Source organism: Amblyraja radiata, chromosome 16, assembly GCF_010909765.2.
Source record: "Amblyraja radiata isolate CabotCenter1 chromosome 16, sAmbRad1.1.pri, whole genome shotgun sequence".
Lineage (NCBI taxonomy): Eukaryota > Metazoa > Chordata > Chondrichthyes > Rajiformes > Rajidae > Amblyraja > Amblyraja radiata.
The window spans coordinates 33,044,713-33,069,291 of NC_045971.1; the positions used below are offsets into that span (position 1 = coordinate 33,044,713).

General features: G+C 43.8%; 2 protein-coding genes across 2 annotated transcripts; both read right to left on the reverse strand.

The window, feature by feature from the left end:
- Window positions 1-8,262: 8,262 nt before the first annotated feature.
- On the reverse strand, window positions 8,263-18,454 carry LOC116982246 (interferon alpha-10-like). The gene is made up of 4 exons (XM_033035527.1): window positions 18,323-18,454; window positions 18,051-18,140; window positions 16,109-16,348; window positions 8,263-8,493 (listed from the first exon to the last, which is right to left on the reverse strand). The coding sequence occupies exons 1-4, from the start codon at window positions 18,452-18,454 to the stop codon at window positions 8,263-8,265; spliced, it is 693 nt and encodes a 230-aa protein (XP_032891418.1).
- Window positions 18,455-23,302: 4,848 nt separating this feature from the next.
- On the reverse strand, window positions 23,303-23,724 carry LOC116982247 (interferon alpha-21-like). The gene is made up of 2 exons (XM_033035528.1): window positions 23,505-23,724; window positions 23,303-23,401 (listed from the first exon to the last, which is right to left on the reverse strand). The coding sequence occupies exons 1-2, from the start codon at window positions 23,682-23,684 to the stop codon at window positions 23,303-23,305; spliced, it is 279 nt and encodes a 92-aa protein (XP_032891419.1). The 5' UTR covers window positions 23,685-23,724.
- Between the last annotated feature and the right edge of the window lie 855 nt (window positions 23,725-24,579).

The following is a 24,579-nucleotide window of genomic DNA, read 5'->3' on the forward strand; positions in this document are numbered from 1 at the left end:
AAGTCTCCACATACTTCCTACAACGTGGTGATGAGAACTGCAGAAAACACTCCAAATGTGGTCTCACGTAAGTCCTAAAGAAATGGCATCATGACCTCCAGACAATTATCCAATGAGGGCAGGTAGACTAAACCTCTTCTTTACCTCTCTGTCGGCAATCTTTATGTAAATTTTCCCCTTATGTGGAGACCCTTTGTATGCAAACAAAGAATATTCTTCTGACTTGTCACATGTGATAATAAAGTATCATTCATTCATTCACTTCAAAATGTATTCACATACTTTGTCTGTGCAGTGTGAGATTACGGAGGGAAAATATATTTGAGGAATGTCTAGAAATGCAAGAATTCCCATTCATTAGATAGATTGGCAAAAATAAATGCAATGCAAAAAATATACACTAATGAAAATACAAAACACATCCATTTTCATTGAAAATATTTTATTTTAAAAGCGGAAAGTCACCAGGCCCTGACGGCTTCACTGTAGAATATTACAAAGCTTTCTCTGCTCTCCTCGCACCAGTCCTGAGAGATATGTACAATGAGGCGTTTTTACATCGTCGTCTACCGCCCACCTTGTCGTGGGCTACTATCTCCCTAATTCTTAAAAAGGAGAAAGATCCCCTGCTTTGTAGTAGCTATAGATCAATTTCACTCCTGAATATGGACCTCAAAATCCTCTCTAAAGCCCTTGCGCTCCGTCTTCAACGAGTGATGCCCACTATTATCTCGTTTGACCAAACAGGGTTCATACCAGGCCGACAGTCTTCCCACAATACTAGGCGTCTCCTTAACATCATCCATTCACCGAGTAGTGAGACCCCGGAGATAGTTGTCTCCCTCAACGCCGAAAAAGCTTTTGACAGGGTCGAGTGGAGGTACCTATAATAGGCGATGGACAGGTTTGGCCTCGGTAACAGTTTTATTCTTTGGGTCAGTCTATTATACTCGTCCCCGGTGGCCTCAGTACAAACAAACGGCACATTGTCACCCCACTTCCCCCTTCACAGAGGTACCAGACAGGGTTGCCCGTTATCACCACTTCTGTTTGCTGTCGCGATAGAACCCTTGGCGGTCTGGTTATGCTCAGAGAAGGGCTTTGAAGGTATTACACAGTTCGACACAAGTCGCATTGTATGCGGATGACCTGCTCCTGTACATCTCGAACCCAGTCAGCTCTCTCCCTGTGATTACGAATATTTTAGAACGGTTTGGCGCGTATTCTGGTTATAAACTTAACTACCAAAAGAGTGAGCTATTACCGATTAACTCATTGGCTCAGCAGCTCCCTCGCTCTTTAACCTCATTCAAATGGGCAGAGGACGGGTTTCGCTACCTCGACATCTTTATCACAACACCCTTATCTGATATGTTCCGCACAAACTTTCTGCCTCTGGTTGAGAAAGCTGAAAGAGATTTTGACCGCTGGTCAGTTTTACCGCTATCCCTCGTGGGCCGGATAAATCTGGTCAAGATGGTCGTCCTACCCAAATTCCTGTATCTTTTCCAGCACGTCCCTATACTTATTACTAAATCTTTTTTTGATAAATTAGAAAGGACAATATCTAAATTTTTATGGGGTAGCAAACCGGCTAGAATCCGAAAGGCGACACTGCAGTCTCCTAAGAGTGACGGCGGTTTGGCACATCCTGACTTTAGACGATACTATTGGGCAGCTAACTTGCAAAAACTCCTGTATTGGATGAATGATGATTGCAACCACCTACCGACCTGGGTACACATGGAAAAGGCGAGTTCACATCTCCCGTTGCGGTCTGCCCTATGCTCCCAACTCCCCCTTCCTATAACATTTGTGGGTGCAGGCCCAATTGCGTCCCTCTCGCTCAATATATGGAGTCAACTCAGGAAAAACTTCGGTTTACAAGGCCCTTCCATCTTGACCCCACTGCTTAAAAACTACATCTTTAAACCTTCAAGTACAGACCACGCATTCAAAACCTGGCATAGCAACGGTATCAGTAGTATCAAAAACCTATACAAGGATGGCATATTTTCGTCTTTTGCGGAGCTCTCGTCCAACTATAGCCTCCCAAACTCCCACCTTTTTCGTTTTTTCCAGATTAGGGATTTGTGAAGAAGACATTCCCCCATTTCCCAAATCGCCCCCTGAAACCCTGACCGATACCATCTTAGCTCTAGATCCCAACCGGAAGAAATGCATCTCTGTTTTGTATAACTTGTTAGGGTCGGTTATATTGAAACCTCATACCTCATTAAAAGCTGCGTGGGAGGGTGAGCTGAATACGAAACTAACAGACCAGCAATGGGACTCTGCCTTGGATTTGATCCATTCTTCCTCCATATGTGCCCGTCATGGCCTAATCCAATGCAAAGTCCTTCACAAAATCCACTACACAAATGCAAGATTATCTAGAATTTACCCCGCTGTTAGGGACACCTGCAACAGATGTAATCAATCTCCTGCCAACCATAGCCATATGTTTTGGTCTTGCCCTAAGCTAGCAGCCTTTTGGAGGAGTGCTTTCGACTTGATAAGCAGAGCCTACGGCCAGACTATTCCTCCAAACCCACTGTCAGCCATTTTCGGTACCCCTCCCAACACCAACCTCTCTGTTGCGGTGAAACGGGTCCTAGCTTTTACAACCTTGTTAGCCCGGAGACTGATCTTGCTTAACTGGAGGCTCACCTGTCCCCCGACAAACGCCCGCTGGATTAAGGAGGTGCTTTACAATTTAAAGCTTGAAAAACTTAGGTTCTCTCTCAAAGGCTCTACCAAGACATTCCTAGATACATGGAACCCTTTCTTGGAACTTGTTAACTCTCTCAACTTGTCCCCGGACTCGGAAGAGGACTGAATGCTCTCCACCATTGTTCTGCTCTACTGCAGCTGCTATCCCCTTAACCCCCCCCCCCCCCTCCCCACACTTATTTATTTAATTACTTACTTATTTACTGTTATTAGTGACCCCTTTTTTTTTTTTTTTAATACTTTTTGTTTCGTTTATCATACCATATTTGTGTGGATGTGTATCTATGTGAGTGTTGTTTGTCCCCGTTTGGTTCCGACCTGATTCGGGTGGGTTGAAGGTGGGTAAGGGTAAGGGCTTTGAGGGTCGCTTACATACTGTTGCACAATTATGCCTTGACTGTCACTATCTGTTATCATTGTATGTATGCAAATTGCTGTGAAATTCAAATAAAAAGATTTACATCAAAATATTTTATTTTAGAAAAAAATATTCACAGCGTCTCTCTAAAATACAATAAATTAACAAAGATTTTGACTATATATACTGTATGCTTAAATATATATCAGTGCAAATATAAATAAACTGAAATTAATTTATTCACTAAAATAATTTAATACATTTACTGAATTTGTCAGTCTTTGAAAGATGGGATCTTTCAATATTCACAGCTCAACACAGGATAATGGTAAAAAAATACATATCAATAAATTAGATCAAAACTTGAATACAGAGAAATATCCAAATTTTCTTTGTTCTCCATGACTCTCAAACAAGTCGAAATAATAGAATAATACATTGTTCAGAAAAAAAGCTAATGGGAGAGAATATAGCTAATGTTTCTGATGCAATAACAATAATTAATTTGTTAAAAAAAATTGTTAACATTCTGGTTCTTGAGCATTCATGATGGTAGTTTATTTGACCTGGGATAACTCCGTTTTCCACTCCACACGTACTGAGTTGTTTGAACATCTTCCATTTCATTTATCACGTTTCCAGCATAAGAAGTCCAAGGAAGGGTCTCAACTCAAAACATCACAAAACCATAATCTACAGAGATGTTGCGTGATCTACTGAATTCAATTGATCATCAATTTCAGTCTCTTATGATTCTGTCTCTGAAATATCCTCATTGTTCCCTGCTGATTGTTGCCATGATGAGTAGGAGCTGTTGTAAATGTGCCCTGGTCTCAGCGCGGGTTATTTCCCAGGCACAGCCACTGAATCCCTGAAAGAGAGAAAATATCAACAAAATGTATTAGATAATGAACAGAAATAAAATGTCTGTAAAATCTGCTGGTAATTACATAGCTTCATGTCAATCAGCTCACCTTCTGTTTCAGAAACTTTCTCAGTTTCCTGAAGTATTTACGAACTGTAACATTCTTCCTTGCCCTGGACCCTGTGCTTGGTTTCCTGACACAGACTTCCAGCTCTCTCAGCTGCCGATCCAGGAGAAGCCTGAAGTGTTCCACTGTGGCCTGGACCCACGTTACTGAGCTCAGGTTCATGCTGTAGATCCTGCGGAGGTGATGCAGTGTTTGATGGACAATCTGGATCCTGTCCTGGGCCTGTGCAAAACACACATGGAGACATTAGACAGATCCTGGATCCAATCTGGTTAGAATAGGATAAGTCACAATCAGGCATCATTTTCAAACAATTAATTCTCAACTGGAGGTTTGCTAGCCCGTGGCCACACAGTACTGAAAGAAGGTCAGAGCCAGTTGAATTGCAATCTGCAGTTAGAGGTTTAAAAATTGTATGATCAATTAACAAGCAGTACCGTGTCAGATGCAGGACACAGTGTCATAGTCTTTTATGGCATGTGAACAGTTTGCAGGAATACAATCTATGCTGCAGGTCCTCAGTTAAAGGGAGAGATGGGAGAAGATCCAACTAACCTCACCAACCAGTAAATGTGACGTGGAGATTTTATAGAGGTGTGCAATGTCAGTAAATATATGTATAAGGGAACATGATGGTAGTTTATTTGACCTGGGATAACTCTGAAGATAAATCTGAAGAAGGGTTTCGGCCCGAAACGTTGCCTATTTCCTTCGCTCCATAGATGCTGCTGCACCTGCTGAGTTCCTCCAGCAATTTTGTGTACCTTGTATAAGGGAACATTTGCCTGAATTGATTGTGCGAAACAATTGAACGGTAAGTTCTAATGGCAAGAGCAATTACAATTTGGGAGAGTTAGTACAGGATTCCCAAAAGTTAATTTGCAAGATGAATCAGTAGTAAATACGGCAAATACATACAAGCATTTATTTTGAGAGGACGAGAATATAAAAGCTGGGATGTAGTGCTGAGGATGTATAAGGCACTGGTTAGACCGCATTTGCAGTAATGTGAGCAGTTTTGGGCCCCATGTCTGTGGAAGAATGTGCTGGCATTGGAGAGGGTCCAGAGGATGTCTATGAAAATGAACCCAGGTATGATTGGGTTAACATATGACAGGTGTTTGACAGCACTGTGCCTGTACTCATTGTAGTTTAGAAAGGTGCTGGAGGACCTCATTGTATTTTACTAAATAATGAAAGGCCTGGATAGAGTGGATGTGGGAGGATGTTTCCATTAGTGGAAGAGTCTAGGACCAGAGGCCATAGCCTATGAATTAAGGGGCGACCATTAGGAAGAAGTCGAGGAGGAATTTCTGAAGGTAGATGGTGAATCTGTGGAATTAATTGCCACAGAAGACCGTGAAGGCCAAGTCAATGTTCAATTTTAAGGCAGAATCTAAATTTGTACAGATGCCAGAGGTTATGGGGAGAAGGCAAGAGAATGAGAGTGATCGGGAAAGATAGATAAGCCATGCCTCAATGGCAGAGCACATATGATGGGCCGAATGGCCTAATTCTGGTCCTATAACATATGAATATGTACAATTGTATGGTAAATCTCTAGGCCCAGAAATGTGTGCTAAGGTGAGTTATTTAGGGGATGGGGGACTTAGAAAGATTAAAGGAGGGAGGAAGTGTCTTATAATTTGTCTAAAGTTCATCATATCAAGACCTTCAGCTGGTGGATGTGTAACAACCACCCTACAATAATAAAAGCAAGAATTCAACACACACACCTTCCACACTCCAAAATTTGAGTGGGGGCAAGTCAAAAACCAGAGCATGATAGAATTACAAATATAGGTCTTTCACCCCTCTCTGTCTCTACGTCACATTATATAACACAAAATATACAAAGTACTGAGGCAAGTCAGCCTGATATGCTTAATTACTCCAGCACTTTTCTATCCCTTTTTTAACCAGAATCTGCAGTTGCCGGTGTCTACTTTCACTCCTCCCATTATCTATCAAGGCATACCAACATCATAGCTTTCTATGCACCGGCGATCCAAGTACTGGGCAAGGCAGTGCACTCAGCTATAGACTGGACATTTTTGTTTCTCTCTAGGCAATCTAAACTCTTACATTTTTCTTCAAACCCATGGCCTCTGGATAAAGATATCTCTGGTTTGGGGGATATTTCAATGCTGACTCCCCATTCTAAGACACCCATAATGTTGTACACCTCTCCTCGGTCCCCCTGTTCTTTATCCTCTTTGAATTCAATGGACTTGCTGAGGTGTGGAAGTATTTAACCAGACCAGAGATGAATCTCAGAATCCCTCTCTGCACTCAGTCATCAGCAGGTTAGTGTGGAGTCAATGGTGACATCGCCTATGGTGGACACAGGTTGTGAAAAAATTTGAGAGGATGAGATGAATCCCAGGAGATTAAATCAAGCGGTAAATTCAATAGGTGGACTAAAAACTCATCGGGTGAGGCAGCATCAATGGAGCGATTGAATAGGCGACGTTTTGGGTCAAGGCCCTTCTTCAGACTGATGGGGGGGGGGGGGGGGGGGGGGTGGCAGGAAAAAGAAAGGAAGAGGCGGAGACAGTAGGCTATGGGAGAGCAGGGAAGGGAAGGGGAAGGAAGGAGAAAGCAAGGACTACATGAAATTGGAGAAGGCAATGTTCATACCGCTGGGGTGTAAACTAGCCAAGCGAAATATGAGATTCTGTTCCTCCAATTTGCGGTGGGACTCACTTTGGTCATGGAGGAGGCCCAGGACAGAAATGTCGGATTCGGAATGGGAGGGGGAGTTGAAGTGCTGAGCCTCCGGGAGATCAGGTTGGTTATTGCGAAGTGAGCGGAAGTGATGGGCAAAGCAATCGCCAAGCCTGCGCTTAGTCTCACCGATGTAGAGCAGTTGACAGCTGGAACAGCGGATGCAATAGATGAGGCTGGAGGAGGTACAGGTGAACCTCTGCCTCACTTGGAAACACCGCTTGTGTCCTTGGATGGAGTCGAGGGGGGAGGTAAAGGGACAGGTGTAGCATTTCCTGCGGTTGCAAGTTAAAGTACCAGGATGGTCGGGGTGGGAAGGATAGATGAGTGAGATACCTGGAAAAGGTAAAACAGGAAAAGAGAGATCAAGAGTGAAATGCCGAGTTTACTCACCTCAACCCCCAAGGAAAGTTTCACCAGGTTCAAGGGCTTGGTTTTCAGCGACCGCCGCTCAGTCCCACACTGTCGGGTTAGGTGGCCACCCTGAGGCACAAGAGGTCAACGTTATTCACAACCCGAAAGCTTCCATTGCAATCCACGCGAATCGGAACACACTGTTGTAAATGCAATCAAGCCAAACTCAGGTACAATAGGTAGAGCGAAGGGGAAGATACAGAGTGCAGAATATAAAACATCTCAACGAGAGAAATACAGGAGAACAGGCTCCGTGTAATCATTGAATTTTTAACAAACAGCCCAGACTGAGAGTGTCGGCTCCGTCTCTGGGAGCGGGGACAACTCACCATTTCATTCAGTTTGCCCAGAGTATCCGTGTTGAGAACTTGCAGTAACTGCAGCCTCTCACAGCCCAGGCTCAGGGTCCCGGACAACAACACCCACACAATCCAAACAGTGGTCAAAGCCATCTTCAACCCGCAGTGAGTAAAGCACCGATCTGAGACCAGAATCAGCTCGAAAAACGGTTCCTGATCGCTGACTGAAATTCTGGATATGGATATACAGCGACTTGTGATCCGAGAGCGGAAGCCTGTGCTGCCGAGACCGGTGGCTATGGATTCTGTGATCTGTCTCTGCCATGCTGCCCGCTTTAATATGTTACCATCCGAAATAGTTGATGTTTGAAAAGCGAAATTATGCCACTGGAAATTTGGAAAGTGTCGGGAGAGAGCGGTCTCCGTTTTGAAGTAAGGAATATGAAAGTGGGAGAGTCCCGCAGCAGCGACGGGGAAATCCGCGATGGGAGAGAACAAGCAGCGCTGCGGCTCAGAGCTTCGCAGGTTCACATCAGGGGGTCACAGGTGTTGTGGGGAGGCTCAGTCTCGGCAGCGGACGGGGTGGGGAGGGGACGTGACTGTGTCTGTGCATCGCTGGGGGCTGCATTTTATCCGGGTTATAATAACCCTGCGCCTTTCAGCGCTCACCCTCGGAGCCACGGACAGAGATCGTGTTAAAGCCGCCCCTCCACTCACCCAACTGCGTTGAAGCCACATCTCAGGGGGACAGTGCGGAGAGCCGGCTCACGGCCGCTTGGTTGGTGGCGACTCTCTCAGCGCCGATACACCTGACCCACACTCTGCTCTCCGATGACAGACATTTCTGCTTTTCCTTTACATTAAACGGCTTCGAACCGAGTGTGAAGTCGGTCCCGATCCCTTCCCTGTCTTCTCGCCTCCACGAGAAGTCTCTAGCTCGGTCTGCCGGGGTAATGCGGCCGCGCCGCAACTTCAGCCGAAGCGAAAGTGTCCCGGGGAAAGAGACGGGCTCGTCACATCCGAGTGGGCGTGTGTGTGAACCGCTCGGGTCCCGCTGAGAGGCTGAAGGGAAGCGGGATAAACTGGTATATTGCGTTATTATTGTCACGTGCACTGAGATATTGTGAAAACCAAAGAACACGACTTGCCCTCTAGTCACAATGCATCCGAATATCACGGGCAGTTGAAGAGGTTATTCAACACCCCATTCTCTGAGTGGAGCAGACAAAATGAATGAATGATTAAGTTTATTGACCAAGTATTCACATACAAGGAATTTGCCTTGGTGCTCCGCTCGCAAGTAACATTATGACATACAATAAACAATTAAGAATAAAACATTAATAATAAAACATTATAGTTTAAACATGTGAATGAAATAAAATAGCAGAGCAAAAGGAGGCTACAGACTTTTGGTTATTGAGTAGAGCTACTATTCGTGGAGAAAAGCTGTTTTTATTTCTGGCTGTGGTTAATTTCCGGGATGGCGGGACTGTCATATGTTGATAGAATAGAAACATAGAAAATAGGTGCAGGAGTAGGTCATTCGGCCCTTCGAGCCTGCACCGCCATTCAATATGATTATGGCTGATCATCCAACTCAGTATCCTGTACCTGCCTTCTCTCCATACCCCCTGATACCTTTCGCCACAAGGGCCACATCTAACTCCCTCTTAAATATAGCCAATGAACTGGCCTCAACTACCTTCTGTGGCAGAGAATTCCACAGATTCACCACTCTCTGTGTGAAAAATATTTTTCTCATCTCGGTCCTAAAAGACTTCCCCCTTATCCTTAAACAGTAACCCCTTGTTCTGGTCTTCCCCAACATCAGGAACAATCTTCCTGCATCTAGCCTGTCCAACCCCTTAAGAATTTTGTAAGTTTCAATAAGGTTCCCCCTCAATCTTCTAAATTCTAGCGGGTACAAGCCGAGTCTATCCAGTCTTTCTTCTTATGAGAGTCCTGCCATCTCAGGAATCAGTCTGGTGATCCTTAGACGGAATGTTGTGTGGAGAAGAAAGTTGGAAAAGAGATGGGGCCGGGATATGATAGATGGCTACATGTGAGGGGGAACAGACCTTTTTTATAATGTTCAGCGGTACCATCCCCCTAGTCTTTCTTGGCTACATCGCCGACTGCATCAGTGCTGCCCCTGCACTCGTGAAAAACCTGTTAATTTAATTAACTTTTGCCACAGTTGAGGACCAGAGCCCAATGCAAAAAAGAAAAGTGCCAGGGCTGGCCCAAAAGTCCTCTAGTCCCACACACAAGGGAAAACCTCTATCAGAGGAGATAACAGAGAGTATAAATTACCTGCTTTCCCATCATTTGGATGACCAACGATGGATGAAATTGAGAACAAATATAAAATCCCGCAGAACTGTGCTCGGTTAGGAGTTCCAGCAATTAACAAAGAAGTGTGGAATTATATGGGCACTGCAGTAAGGTCTCAAGAAATGAGATTACAGCGGGTATTAAAATTAATGGGGTCAAGCATTACAGGATTTTCCAGAGACCTGGAAGAAGGAAATGTGACAACGTCACAACAGGATGTGATGGGAATGATGTGTAATGCACATTTTGGAGTAAATCTGTGATAAGACCTAATATACATCCTAAGTTTGCAGGGTTTTGTAAACCATCTAATATATAATTGCCACACTCACTCTTTGGAGTGGTGCTTGCCAAAAAACTGAAGGTTCTCAACGAAGAATCAATAACCATCTGATGAAGCCACTGATATTTGGCAGCACAGCTAGAAGGCAATATCCATACCGAAGGGGAACTGGTGAAGGAACAAGTCGCTCGTACTCGCATACAAGGTATGGGCATACAACCCCAGGACGTCCAGGACATGGTATTTCCACAAGGGGCAAGGTATGGAAAGTGACACCAGTAAACCCTGAGGTAGGTGGTTCTGGTTCTGAAAGAAGCATATCAGATGTGTCCTACTTACAAATTGGGGATAGGTTACTATTTTTTTTTAAAGAATTGAAGCTAATAACATCTGATGTATAAATACTGTGCAGTATAATGGGGTTTAGAATTGAATTTTACCAGAATGAAAATCCCCCTACTCAACATACTCCAAAAAGAATACATTCTTTCTCTAAAGAAGAGATTAGAATAATTCAAATAGAAATTGAGATTTTGAGTAAAAAAGGGGTAATAGAGAAAACAACTTATCAAAACCATCAGTTTATATCTAGTATTTTCTCTAGACCAAAAAGGATGGGGGTACTAGGATCATTTTGGACCTCACAAGTCTTAACCCTTCTGTACAGTATAAACATTTCAAAATGGAGACTTTTACTAATGCTTTGCAATTAATTTCAACAGAATGCTATATGGCAAGCATAGATCTCCAAGATGCATATTATTCTGTGTCCGTGCATGTTAAACATCGCAGATATTTGGAAATTGTCATGATGAGTCAATTGTGGCAATTCAAAGCATTGCCTTATGTGTTAACCAGCTCCTAGATTGTTTACAAAACTGATGAAACCAATCTTAGCATTGTTAAGAGCTCAAGGCCATTTGATAATGGCTTATTTGGATGACATTTTAATTGTGGGAGATACTGAAGCCATGGCAACAGCCTCAGTTTTAAAAGTAAAACTTACATTTCAAAAAATGGAATTTGTGATTCATCCAGAGAAATCCAGATTGACACCTAACAAAATAATTGATTACTTGGGGTTCACTATTAACTCGGACCACATGATAGTGAGTTTACCCAAGGACAAAAAGCTGCAATTGATTGAGGGTTGTAAGGAGCTAATTGCAGGCAAACAACCATCAATCAGGCAAGTAGCAAGTCTACAGGGCAAGTCAATTGCTTCATTTCCAGCTGTTCAGCTTGGACCACTGCATTATCAGCAGCTGTAGAGAGCAAAGATTGCAGCATTGAAAAGACATGCTGGACATTTCGATAGACCTATGCAACTACCTAACACAGCAATTGAGGATATAAAATGGTGGATTAAAAATGTGGATTGCTCTTACAGGAAAATTCTGATTGAATCACCAGCTACCATTTTACAAACAGATGCAAGTGCACTGGGATGGGGAGCTGCGGATGCCATCTCAAGCTGTGGAGGTAGATGGAATGCAGAGGAAGCATCTTTGCTCGAGACACATGGCATTAATTATCTGGAATTACTAAGTGTATTGCATGGGTTGAAAGCCATTTGCCGAAATGTACAAAATTTGCATGTACAGGTTCAGATTGACAACACTACGGCAGTGGCATATGTCAATCACATGGGTGGAATCAAGTCAGAAGCATGTGACAGATTGGCAAACATGATTGGCACTGGTGCATTGAGAAAGATATTTGGTTTTCTGCAATTTACCTACCAGGTAAATTCAACATAATTGCAGATACTAGATCAAGAAATTTCAATGACAATAAAGAATGGATGTTAAATCGTGACATTTCCCACAAAATTGTGAAAAAATTTGCACATGTAGACGAGTTTACGTTGAATTGGGGTGGAATGTTTGTATGCATTTCCTCCCTTTTGTCTCATCAATAGGTGTCTACAGAAGATCAAACAAGATTATGCTTCAGGATTGTTGGTGGTTCCAGATGGGCCCACACAAACATGGTATCCATTAGGGTTACAAATGGTGACTGAACCCATTATGGATGTCTTTAGACAAGAAAACCTACTTGTGCACCCTGTAACTGGTGAATTTCATCCTTTACATGATCGTATTGATTTATTGATTTGCAGATTCTAAAAAGTACCTAGAAGCAGTACATTTCTTACATTAAGAAATGGGAACAGTTTCTTCAACACAAAATATTTCTTACCACACTGCAGATGCTTCAGATGTTGTAGAAATTTGTCAAAATTACATTTTGATGATAATTTAAGCTGTAGTGCGATCAACACAGCAAGGAATGCTTTGTCACCATACTTATCGAGACCATCGGAACATCAAGTTCTATGATCACACCCTTTAATTTGTAGATACATGAAGTGCATCTTTAATGCTAAACCTCCCAGACCGAGATATACGGAAATCTGGAATATGAGGGATGTACTATCACTACTTAGGGATTGTGATCCCATCTCAAATTTGTCGTTAGGCAAAATTACGATGAAAGTAGTCATGTTAATGGCTTTAGTATCAGCATAAAGAGTACAAACATTACAAGTTAAGGATAGACAGAATGGGAATGAAAACAGAGGAAATTACATTATATGTCTATGACCTGCTAAAACAGAGCAGACCAGGAGTCTCGGGGTGTAAATTGATTTTCAGCATATCCTGCAGATCAAAGACTTTGTGTAGTTACATATTTAAAATACTATATTGAGACTACCAAACATCTTAGAGGAGTAGAATCTGGATTATTCATCAGCCATAAAAAGTCACACAAAAAAGTGACATCACAAACAATTTCAAGATGGCTGAAGAAGGTGCTATTGGACGCAGGAATTGATACTGACAAATTTAAATCTCGTTCTACCAGGGCAGCCAAGGATTTGGACGTTCCAATAGACCATATCCTTGCGGCCGCAGGTTGGGAAAATGAAAGGATGTTGCACAAGTATTATCACAAAGAAATTGCAGACCCTGGTGTATTTGGTGGTACTGTTTTGAATTCAGTATTAAATGTCTCTAGAGATTAAAATGGGACACATAATGTTACCATAAAATAAACTATTAATTAATTAAACAAGTATGATGGTTTGCATGTTATTGACTGTTTTTCACTCATAGAGTCAAGCAAAATGCAGTGATACGCCGGAACCCAATCTACGGCCTGAAATCACAGAAGCTTTAAAATCTTCACGTAGTCACTCACGTGACTCCGAAGTAAAATAGTAAGATTAAACGAGAACTTACCAGTTTGATCTTTATTTTATGAGGAGTTACGTCAAGGGACTACGTGCCCTCCGCTCCCACCCTAATAAGATCAAAGGTAAATTAAGTTTGTATCACGTAGCTTACTATTATGCTTCGGAGTATATCATCTGTGATTTCACACCGCTACTTTGAAGTTTGACGCGCGTGCGCCTGGACGGCCTTCTTCACGTAGTCCCTCGACGTAAAGCCATCAGGTTTATCGACTCTCTCAGCGCCGATACCACTGACCACACTCTGCTCTCAGAGGAGAAAGTGCCTCTCTGTTCTTTACACCAGACGTTGCTGCCTTTGTTTGAAATTAAACGACTTCGAGCCGAGTGTGAAGTCGGTCCCGTTCCCTTTCCTCTCTGAAGAACGTTCTCACTACCCGAAACGTCGCCCATTCCTTCTCTCCAGAGATGCTGCCTCACCCGCTGAGTTACTCCAGCATTTTGAGTCTAACTTCGATTCAAACCAGCATCTGCAGTTCTTTTTTGCACCCAATCCCTTTCCTGTCTTCTCGCCGCCGCGGGAAGTCTCCGGCTCGGTCTGTCGGGGGGAAGCGGCCGCGCCGCAACTTCAGCCGAAGCCGAAGCGAAAGTGTCCGGTGGAAAGGGACGGGCTCATCACATCCGAGGGTGGATGTGTGTGTGTGAACTGACCGGATCCCGCTGAGAGGCTGAAGGGAAACGGGATAAACTGGTATTTGGTTATTATTGTCAAGTGCACTGAAATATTGTGAAAACCGTCATTCAGTCAAATCTAACCTTACTGGAGTCCAACACGTTAAGTTTAGTTCAGAGATACAGCATGGAAACAGGTCCATCGACCACAGAATCCACAATGACCGTTCATACGCGATCTATGACACTTTCTGATCCATTCCCTACACACTAGGGCATTTTAAAAATTCAAAATAATATCTACAGCTTGTGATTTAGGCCGCTGGTTATAAGCTGCATAAATGCTCTGTTGCGTTTGCTTGTGTTAGCCAGGCGCAGTTTGCACCGTGTTAGTGATTTGAACATGTTCCACACTTATTGCCACAATTATTACCACATCCATATTGGGCCAGAAAGAATTCACATTGATAGAACATCACTTTGAATATTATGAATATTGACAAGACGAGGGCGAGCAAATAAATAAATAAAAATTCAATCATTTGGAAGCTGTGCGTTTGAACCTCTTTCTCACCTGGTAGGACTGTATGTGTCTCTGGTAGAAGTGATAGAGTTAGTGTAGAGACAGGTGTTGCATCGCCCGCAGTTGCAGGGGGAAGTACATGGTGAGAGCGCGGTTTGGGAGGGAAGGGAGTGGTGAAACAAGGAGGCGAGGAGAATGGTGGTGGTGGTGGGATCACGTTGAATGTGGCGGAATTGTGGGAGAATGATGTGTTGGATGCAGAGGCTGGTGGGGTGAAAGCCAAGGACCAGGGTAAGTCTATTCGTGTTCCGTCTCGGCGAAGGAAGTGAGATCCAGCCATAAACCACTGGGAGAGGAATAGAAAACATTTGCAATCGGAAAAATATTTATAAACAAATGACATCCACAAATATTAATAATAACATCAGTTCAGAAAATATGTGAGTTTCTGAACAATTTATTGATAGTAAATTTCAATCCTTCAGTGTAAAATATTCCAGTGCAAAAAAACCAATCTCTTAATAAATAAATATAAATAAATATGTTACGAGATTAATTTATACATTTAGTTGCATTTGTACAAAGGAATACAACTTTCGTGGGCTGAATAATCATCACATTTCAGGTAAAACCACAGAAAAGAATGAATAAATAGAGGTTAAATAAACCAAAATAAATACATAAATAAACCGATATAATCCACAGTTTTAAAACAGGAATATGCTTTTACAAATTACGGCCAGCCGCTGTATGTATTTATTCCCTGTTTCATTCCAGTTACCGCTGTCTCATTGACACATTTACTTGCAGCACCAACCACGCCGCCATCACCAAGTCATCCCCTCGCGGTTCCAGAGCCGCTCAGCGACCCCGGGAAAGTCACGCAGGCCTGAAAGTTGTCGGCAGCATCGCCATGCGACGGGGCCAGGTCGCCCAGAAACACGGCAACATTTAATCTCAGTTTAGACAGTTGGAGCTGCAACGCCAGTGGATGGGATAATGGGCCCAACACAGTCACTCTGAATGAAAATGTTTTCTTCGTTGCTGCTCCAGCGCACATACGCTGGAAGGTGAACAACACTGTAAACCCTACACCGAGTGAAACATTTCATCAGATACAAACATAACGAAATCCCAACAGAATGAACAGTAAATAGGGAATAACATCCAGACGTAATTTCCACGTTCCCAACTCCCGGTTGAAGACGTTTACAAATAAAATATTGTTCAGTTAATTCTTCTTTCCCCGTTGATAGACACAAAGTGCTGGAGTATCTCAGCGGGTCAGGCAGCATGTCTGGAGAAAAGGAATAGCTGTGGTTTCGAGTCGAGACATCTTCTTGTGCTGCCCGCGCCCGGGGAAATGTTCAGTTTCAGCTCCGAGTGTTTGCCATTATGAGAAGGATCTGCTGTAAATGGGCTCTTGTCTCGGCACGGATCATTTCCCAGGCACAGTCGCCAAAGTTCTAGAAAAAGGAAGGAATCAGGAAAATACATTAAGCAAGGGACAGATTGAATTTGGGTGAAATGCAATATCTGCAAATAAAAACGGATTGTAAGCATAACCAACTCACCTGATGTTTCCGAAAGCGTCGCAGTTTTCGAAAGTATTTGTGAACAGCAATGTTTCTCTTTTGCTGAGACTCCGGCGCCCGTTTCCACGTGCATTCCTCCGGCTCTCTGATCTGCCGATGCAGGAGAAGCCGGAAGCTTTCCACCTCTTCGCGGGGCCACGGGGCCGAGCCCGAATCCTCGCTGTAGATCTCGCTAGTTTGCCTCAGTGTTTGAAGGACAATCTGGATCTTTTCCAGAGCCTGCGGAGAGGAGACAAGGTGGCATTAGAGCGGTCTTGTCGGCAATTGGGGTCAAAGAACGGGGAGAGGTTTAGTTTTAATTGACATGGGATCTTACCCAGAGGGTGGGGAACGCATATTTACGAGATATAGCAAAAGAGCAATGTTAATATTTAGATGATAACGAGAGTATTTTGGGTGCAGTCAACACATTTTGGCGAAGCAGTAAAAACAGTCATATTTCCAAGGATTACTAGAGAGATCTGTACTTCAGCCTCGTATTACAACACGAGCAAAAACATCGTGGTTCTTAATCCACCTGCCTGTTTCAGATATTGGAGTAATTCCAGGAGATGGGATAAGTGGAAATATAACTCCCACATCCCATAAAGATGGAAGGATGATCCAGTAAGGAACATGCAATATATCTGCTCTTCAATTTTAAGGATCTTGCTCTAACATTTCCAGGATCAATTCCTGTTCATGACATTGAGTTGAGGACGTGAGTCAGCGCAAAATTGTTAACGGGAGAAAGATATGACATTCCCAGGCGATTAAAGAGCATTAAATTATTGAAATAGATAGTGAGATTCTGTCCATCGGGTTAGAAAGACTAAAAGTGTTAGTGTGAATAAAATAGAAAGGCGCAAAAGATATAGCAACAAAAATAAATCCCAATTCTACAATTTCCTCAGGTTGTGAGCGACCCTTCAGCTCAGTCATCCCCGCTCGCAGTCCACAATAGAACTACTCCTCAGCATCTGCATGCCTTGAGCATACTCGGTGATTCACAATCAACGGCATTGCGAGGCTTCTCCGGCCCCGAACATAGATATTTCACATTGAAATTGTGCACACATTTGCTTTGGATCGGTGTGACGTAATGATGGTTAAACAAAGTAACGAGATAAAATCAGGAGTCGGTTAAACGGCCGTACACATTGTTCTGGCCATAATGTCTGAACGGACTGGACATTAATGTCTGAACGGGGAGAAGAAAGGAACGGGAACGGCCATTGCTCTGAACTCCTGATTTCAGCCCCTTCAGCGTCTCATTTGTTTAAAGTACTCTGCGTTAAATACATTCAAAGACTCTGTCTGAAGAAAATGTATTCAGAGATATGCAACCATCTGAAGAAATAAGATGCCTACTTTCAGTCTTCATGGAAGATCACATCTTTGGAAACACTAACCCCTGAGATCCAGTTAATCTCAAACGTGGAACCATATTCCCGTATCGACTCTAAAACCAGTGGGAATCAAAATCTATCGGAATTAGTCAAAACTGAGCTGATCAGATCACCGGCGATCTTACTTCAGAAGGAGGTGGCTACAGAGACCGAAGGTCTAAGTGCAAAATGCCAGGAATTTCCCTCTTTCGTTGGGTACGATAAACAACATGGAACCTAATATTCAATGTTATGCTGCATCAAAATCTGTCCACGGTTACAACCGGGCTACCTCGCTTTAGTAACACAACCTCATTGAATCGAAGTCCGGCACACATTTTGTTTCCTTGTTTATTACACAGAACATTGAACATCAACAGTACAGCAATGCAAGAGGCCCTTCGTCCCACCATGTCTGCGCCAATCATAATAGGATTTGGGAAAGGAGTTCTACAATTGTTTGCATATACAAAATAAATTCACGTTATTAGTCGATGAAGGTTCTAAATAAGGCGAATGAAGAACAAGAATGAATTAAAAATCCAATCACTTACCGACAACCCATTTGCAAGGTTCACCAGTTTCAAGGGCTGTGTTTTCAACGGGACCTTCTCTCTGACACAACGCCACGGAAAGGGGCCGCCCTGGGGGAAGAGGGTAAATTATGTTCTAGAGAATCCAGTAACTGACAGACAAGCCACGCGCGGATATCAGACAGGGAACCCGTCAAAGCTTTCAAGTATTGCACCGTATCTGACCAGGGAAATGAAAAATCGAAGATCGCCGGAGAGTGTCGGATCGGTATCTGGGAGCGGGGACAACTCACCATTTCATTCAGTTTGCCCAGAGTGTCCGTGTTGAGATCTTGCAGTAACTGCAGCCTCTCACAGCCCAGGCTCAGGGTCCCGGACAACAACACCCACACAATCCAAACTCTGCAAACACTGCCCAATGCCATCTTCCAACGCAGCGTCTATGGAAATGCAGCGGCTTGTGATCCGGGAGAGGCCGCCTGTGCTGCTGAGACCAGTGGCTGTGGATTCTGTCAGCTGTGCCTGTCATGCTGCCGGCTTTAAAGTGCGGCATTATATTCCGAAACTGAAAGTGGGCGGGAGGTGTGTTGTAAAGAATGTGGAAATGTGAATGTTTCTGCACCGAAGCGGTGAATCCAAAAGCAGGAGGTGCCCGACCATCGATAGTGAAAATTCCCGCTCAGAGTTCAATGCCACGCTCGCTCCGGCTCAGGACCGTGTGGGTCAGTCCACCTGGGACAAAGGCGGAGCAGAGCGAGGGTCTGCGCTGTGTCCATGATTTTCAAGATCAGACAGCCAATTGTTCTATGAATGTGGGTCATCTCGGGGTTCTATAAATGAGGGTCATCTGCCTTAATAGATGAATTAGCAAAGATCGGCGCCTCCAAACGGAGGCGACGAAACAGCGGTGCCTAAACGATGGCGCCGAAACGGAGGCGCCAAAACGGAGGCGCCAAAAGGAACGATTCCGTCCTGGCTGATACCTTTAAACTTGGCCTTGTCCCAATTTAACATTTTAACATGTGTGCCCGCCCTGTTTCTATCTATAACTATGCTAAACCTAGTCTGTGGTCCAACAAGACTCATTCATGAACATTTAGTTTACTTTAGAGATACATTGCAAAAACAGGCCTTTCAGTCCGCGTCTACCAACAATCCCCGTACATGAGGTCTATCCTACACACCAGTGACAATTTACAATTTGTATCGAAGCCAAATTAGCCAATAAACCTGTACGTCTTTGGAGTGTGGGAAGAACCCGGAGCACCCAAAGAAAACCCATGCAGATCATGGGGAGAACGTGCTAACCCTTTATAGACACCACCCATAGTCAGGATCGAAAATGGAGGACATTTATTATACATATTGAGGAAACTTTCCTGAAGATATTTGATACATTTTGTCCCGTTTAAACGTTTTACACTATGAGATTCCCAGTCAATATTGGGAAATTTAAAATTCCTTACTACACAACCTTATTAGACCTACAGCTGCCTGCCATCTCCTGACATATTTGCTTTTCTAATTCCCATTAATTATTTGGGGGCCTGTTGTACACTCCGAACAAAGGGATCATCTATTTATTTTTCCTCTGCTCTGCCCATACAGCCTCACTGTCTGCAATGCCACCACTGATCACTGCCGTGACATCCCCCGTAACCAATGATGCAACACCCCCTTCTCTTTTACCCTCACCTCTGTCCCTCCTGAAGCACCTGTAGCATGGAAAATTGAGTTGCCTGTCCTGCCCCACTCTTAACCATGTTTCTGTAATAGATACAATGTCCCAATTGTATGTACCCATCCATGCCCAAAGCTCATCTATTGGGACGACAGATGGCGCAATGGGCTAAGTGTTCGGCTGGCAACCGGAAGGTAGCCGGTTCGAATCCCGCTTGGAGTGCATACTGTCGGTGTGTCCTTGGGCGAGACACTTCACCCACCTTTGCCTGTGTGTGAATGTGTGTGAGTGATTGGTGGTGGTCGGAGGGGCCGTAGGCGCAGATTGGCACCCACGCTTCCGTCAGTCTGCCCCAGGGCAGCTGTGGCTACAGAAGTAGCTTACCACCACCGAGTGTGACTGAGGAGTGAATGAATAATGCGATGTAAAGCGCCTTGAGTATTAGAAAGGCGCTATATAAATCCCATCCATTATTATTATTATTATTACCTGTCAGGCCCCCTGCATAAGAAATAAGCCAAATTGTAATCAAACATTCTTCCTCACTCCCAGTCTTTCTCCTGCCTACTCTCTCAACTAAACTTTCTCTCATCACCCTCTGTGTCAACTTGTAACCACTCATCTGCCTCCATCTTGTAGACACCCAACTGCCAATCTAGTTTAAGACAGGCCTTGTAACGCCGACAAACCTGCCTGCCAGGGTATTGGTACCTCTGCAGCTAAGGTTCAACCCATCATTCTTGTGCAGATCACCTCTGCCCTAAAAGATATCACAATGGTTTAGAAATCTGAACTGCCTCCTGCACCAACTCCTCAGCCATACATTCACCTCCCCTATCTTTCTGTTCCTATGCTTGGTTCTTGGTTACTTTGTCCTCCAAAATATTCCAACTGAAATTTAAACTGGAGGTGGTGAAGGGAGGGATTAATCCAGAAAGGGTTATTGGGAAGAAAGTGCTACTTTAAATTTAGTTGCATCTGGTTGGGTAACTATAGTTTGGTGGAGATTATTCCATGCTTTAATTGTGCGTAGGAAGAACGAATTGCTGTACACATCGGTCTTTGTAGCTGGGATCACAAATTGGATCGAATGCCCTCGTCTGCTCCGAATTGGTTTGGGGTTGGTGTAGGTCTTGTGATCTATGTCTAGCTGACCATTTAACATTTTGTAAAAACAGGTCAAACAGTGAGCTTCACGTCTGTCTTGGAGAGGTTTCCACCCCAGAGAATTCAGAAGTTTGGTGACACTCGCTTCTCTCTCATAGGTGTTAGTAACAAATTGAGCGGCCTGTCTTTGGACACGTTCGATGGATGAAATGTTTTTATCTGTGTATGGGTCCCAAGCTGCAACTGCGTAGTCCAAATGAGGTCTAATGAGGGTGAAATACAGCTTCTCCTTGACAGAAGCTGAACAATGATGAAAGTTGCGCCTCAGGAAGTTTAGGACACCTGTTGCTTTCACTGTTGCATGATGAGTCTGACCATTCCAACGCAGATCATTCTGCAATTTGATGCCAAGATACTTGGTTTGTTGGGATTCTTCAAGGGTGACACCAAGTATGTTGTAGGATGTGACGCCTGGATCCCTCTTTCTGGTGACACGCATGGTTTCACATTTGGAAAGGTTGAACTGCATGCCCCATTGTTGTGATCACTCGACCATAGTATCGAGATCCTTTTGGAGAGCATCTTCATCGTCAGTTGACTTAATTGGACGGTACAGCAAACAATCATCAGCGAATAGTCTGGTCGTACTTGCGACTTTTTCCATGGATGTCATTTATGTAAAGCAAAAATAGATGTGGGCCAAGTACTGTGCCCTGGGGTGTACCACTCAACTGTATCCAATGCTCACGCGGTACAGGAAGCAATCCAGAGATCACGTCCCTGGAGCTCCTGCCTTCTAGGCTTTTACCCACCTCCCCATACTCCCGTTGCAGAACCTCTTTCCTTTTCCTTCCTCTATCATCTGTGCCAACATGCCGCAACCCCCTCTTGGGGATGCCATGCAGTGGCTCCAAGATGCACTTGACCCTGGCACCAGGGATGCAGCACACCATCATGGTGTATTGACTGCTGCCACATCGTCTTCACTCTTAACTATAGAGTCGTCTACCACTACGGCTCTGCCTGAAGTTGCCCTGCAGCTGTTGCTCGATGCAGGGCTGATTTCACATTCCTGATTGATATTACCTTGATGTATCGTCCCAACACCACCCAAGATCGTGTGCCTGTTAGGAAGAGGGATGGCCTCTGGGGTCACATGCACTCAAGGTCTAATTCCCTTCTTTGTGGTCACCCACATTCTCTCTTCCTGGACATTCAATGTGACAAACTGGCTGAGATGCCCCAAGCACCAGCTGTGGTAACCGAAGGCTGATCCATTTCCACATCCAACGTAGATGAGTCAGGAGGCTTTGACCAGTCCCCAGGGCAACAAGGGAAATGCACCAAACTTGCACCACACAACTCCATTACATTTTACCCCATTCTCCTTAAAGCTGTGTCCTTCAGGCTTTGAGATTTCTATCCTGTTAAAAGGGTTTGGTCTATCCTTTGCAAGCAAAGATGTATCAACCTCTCCTGATAGCTGATAAACCTTAGTCCGTGCAGTGGTCTGGTAAACCCGTACTGCAGACTTTCCAAATTTTCCCCTTATGTGGAGACCCTTTGCATTCCTTGGGTATGCAAACAATGAATATTCCTCTGACTTGTCACGTGTGATAATAAAGTATCATTCATTCATTCACTTCAACATGTATTCACATACTTTGTCTGAGCAGTGTGAGATTACGGAGGGAAAATATATTCAAGGAACGTCTAGAAACGCAACCATTCCCATTCATTAGATAGATTGGCAAAAATAAATACAATGCAAAAAATAACCAACAGTGAAAACACAAAACACATCCATTTTCATTGAAAATATTTTATTTTAGAAAAAATATTCACATCTTATCTCTAAAATACCATAAATTAACAAAGATTTTGACTATATATATATATAAACTGTATGCTTAAATATATATCAGTACAAATATAAATAAACTGAAATTAATTTATTCACTGAAATAATTTAATGAATTTACTGAATTTGTCAGTCTTTGAAAGAGGGGATCTTTCAAGATTCACAGTTCAACACAGGATAATGGTACAAAAATAAATATCAATAAATTAGATCAACACTTAAATACAGAGAAATATCCAAATGTTCTTTGTTCTCCATGACTCTCATACAAGTCGAAATAATAGAATAATACATTGTTTAGAAAAAAAGCTAATTGGAGAGAATATAGCTAATGTTTCTGATGCAATAATAATAATTAATTTGTTTAAAAAATTGTTAACATTCTGGTTCTTGAGCATTCATGATGGTAGTTTATTTGACCTGGGATAACTCCGTTTTCCACTCCACACGTACTGAGTTGTTTGAACATCTTCCATTTCATTTATCACGTTTCCAGCATAAGAAGTCCAAGGAAGGGTCTCAACTCAAAACATCACGAAACCATAATCTACAGATATGTTGCCTGATCTACTGAATTCAATTGATCCTCAATTTCAGTCTCTAATGATTCACTCTGAAATATCCTCATTGTTCCCTGCTGATTGTTGCCATGATGAGTAGGAGCTGTTGTAAATGTGCCCTGGTCTCAGCGCGTGTTATTTCCCAGGCACAGTCACTGAATCCCTGAAAAAGAGAAAATATCAACAAAATGTATTAGATAATGAACAGAAATAATATGTCCGTAAAATCTGCTGGTAATCACAATGTTTCATGTCAATCAGCTCACCTTCTGTTTCAGAAACTTTCTCAGTTTTCTGAAGTATTTAAGAACTGTGGCATTCTTCCTTGCCCTGGACCCTGTGCTTGGTTTCCTGACACAGACTTCCAGCTCTCTCAGCTGCCGATCCAGGAGAAGCCTGAAGTGTTCCACTGTGGCCTGGACCCACGTTACTGAGCTCAGGTTCATGCTGTAGATCCTGCGGAGGTGATGCAGTGTTTGATGGACAATCTGGATCCGTTCCTGGGCCTGCGCAAAACACACATGGAGACATTAGACAGATCCTGGATCCAGACTGATGTGGGGGGGGGGGGGGGGGGGGGTGGGGGGGGGGGGGGGGGGTGGCGGGAAAAAGAAAGGAAGAGGCGGAGACAGTAGGCTATGGGAGAGCAGGGAAGGGAAGGGGAAGGAAGGAGAAAGCAAGGACTACATGAAATTGGAGAAGCCAATGTTCATACCGCTGGGGTGTAAACTACCCAAGCGAAATATGAGGTTCTGTTGCTCCAATTTGCGGTGGGACTCACTTTGGTCATGGAGGAGGCCCAGGACAGAAATGTCGGATTCCGAATGGGTGGGGGAGTTGAAGTGCTGAGCCTCCGGGAGATCAGGTTGATTATTGCGAAGTGAGCGGAAGTGATGGGCGAAGCAATCGCCAAGCCTGCGCTTAGTCTCACCGATGTAGAGCAGTTGACACCTGGAACAGCGGATGCAATAGATGAGGTTGGAGGAGGTACAGGTGAACCTCTGCCTCGCCTGGAATGACTGCGTGGGTCCTTGGATGGAGTCGAGGGGGGAGGTAAAGCGACAGGTGTAGCATTTCCTGCGGTTGCAAGGAAAAGTACCAAGGTGGTTGCGGTGGGAAGGATAGGTGAGTGAGATAACTGGAAAAGGTAAAACAGGAAAAGAGGGATTAAGAGTAAAATGCCGAGATTACTCACCTCAACCCCCAAGGAAAGTTTCACCAGGTTCAAGGGCTTGGTTTTCAGCGACCGCCGCTCAGTCCCACACTGTCGGGTTAGGTGGCCACCCTGAGGCACAAGATGTCAACGTTATTCACAACCCGATAGCTTCGATTGCAATCCAC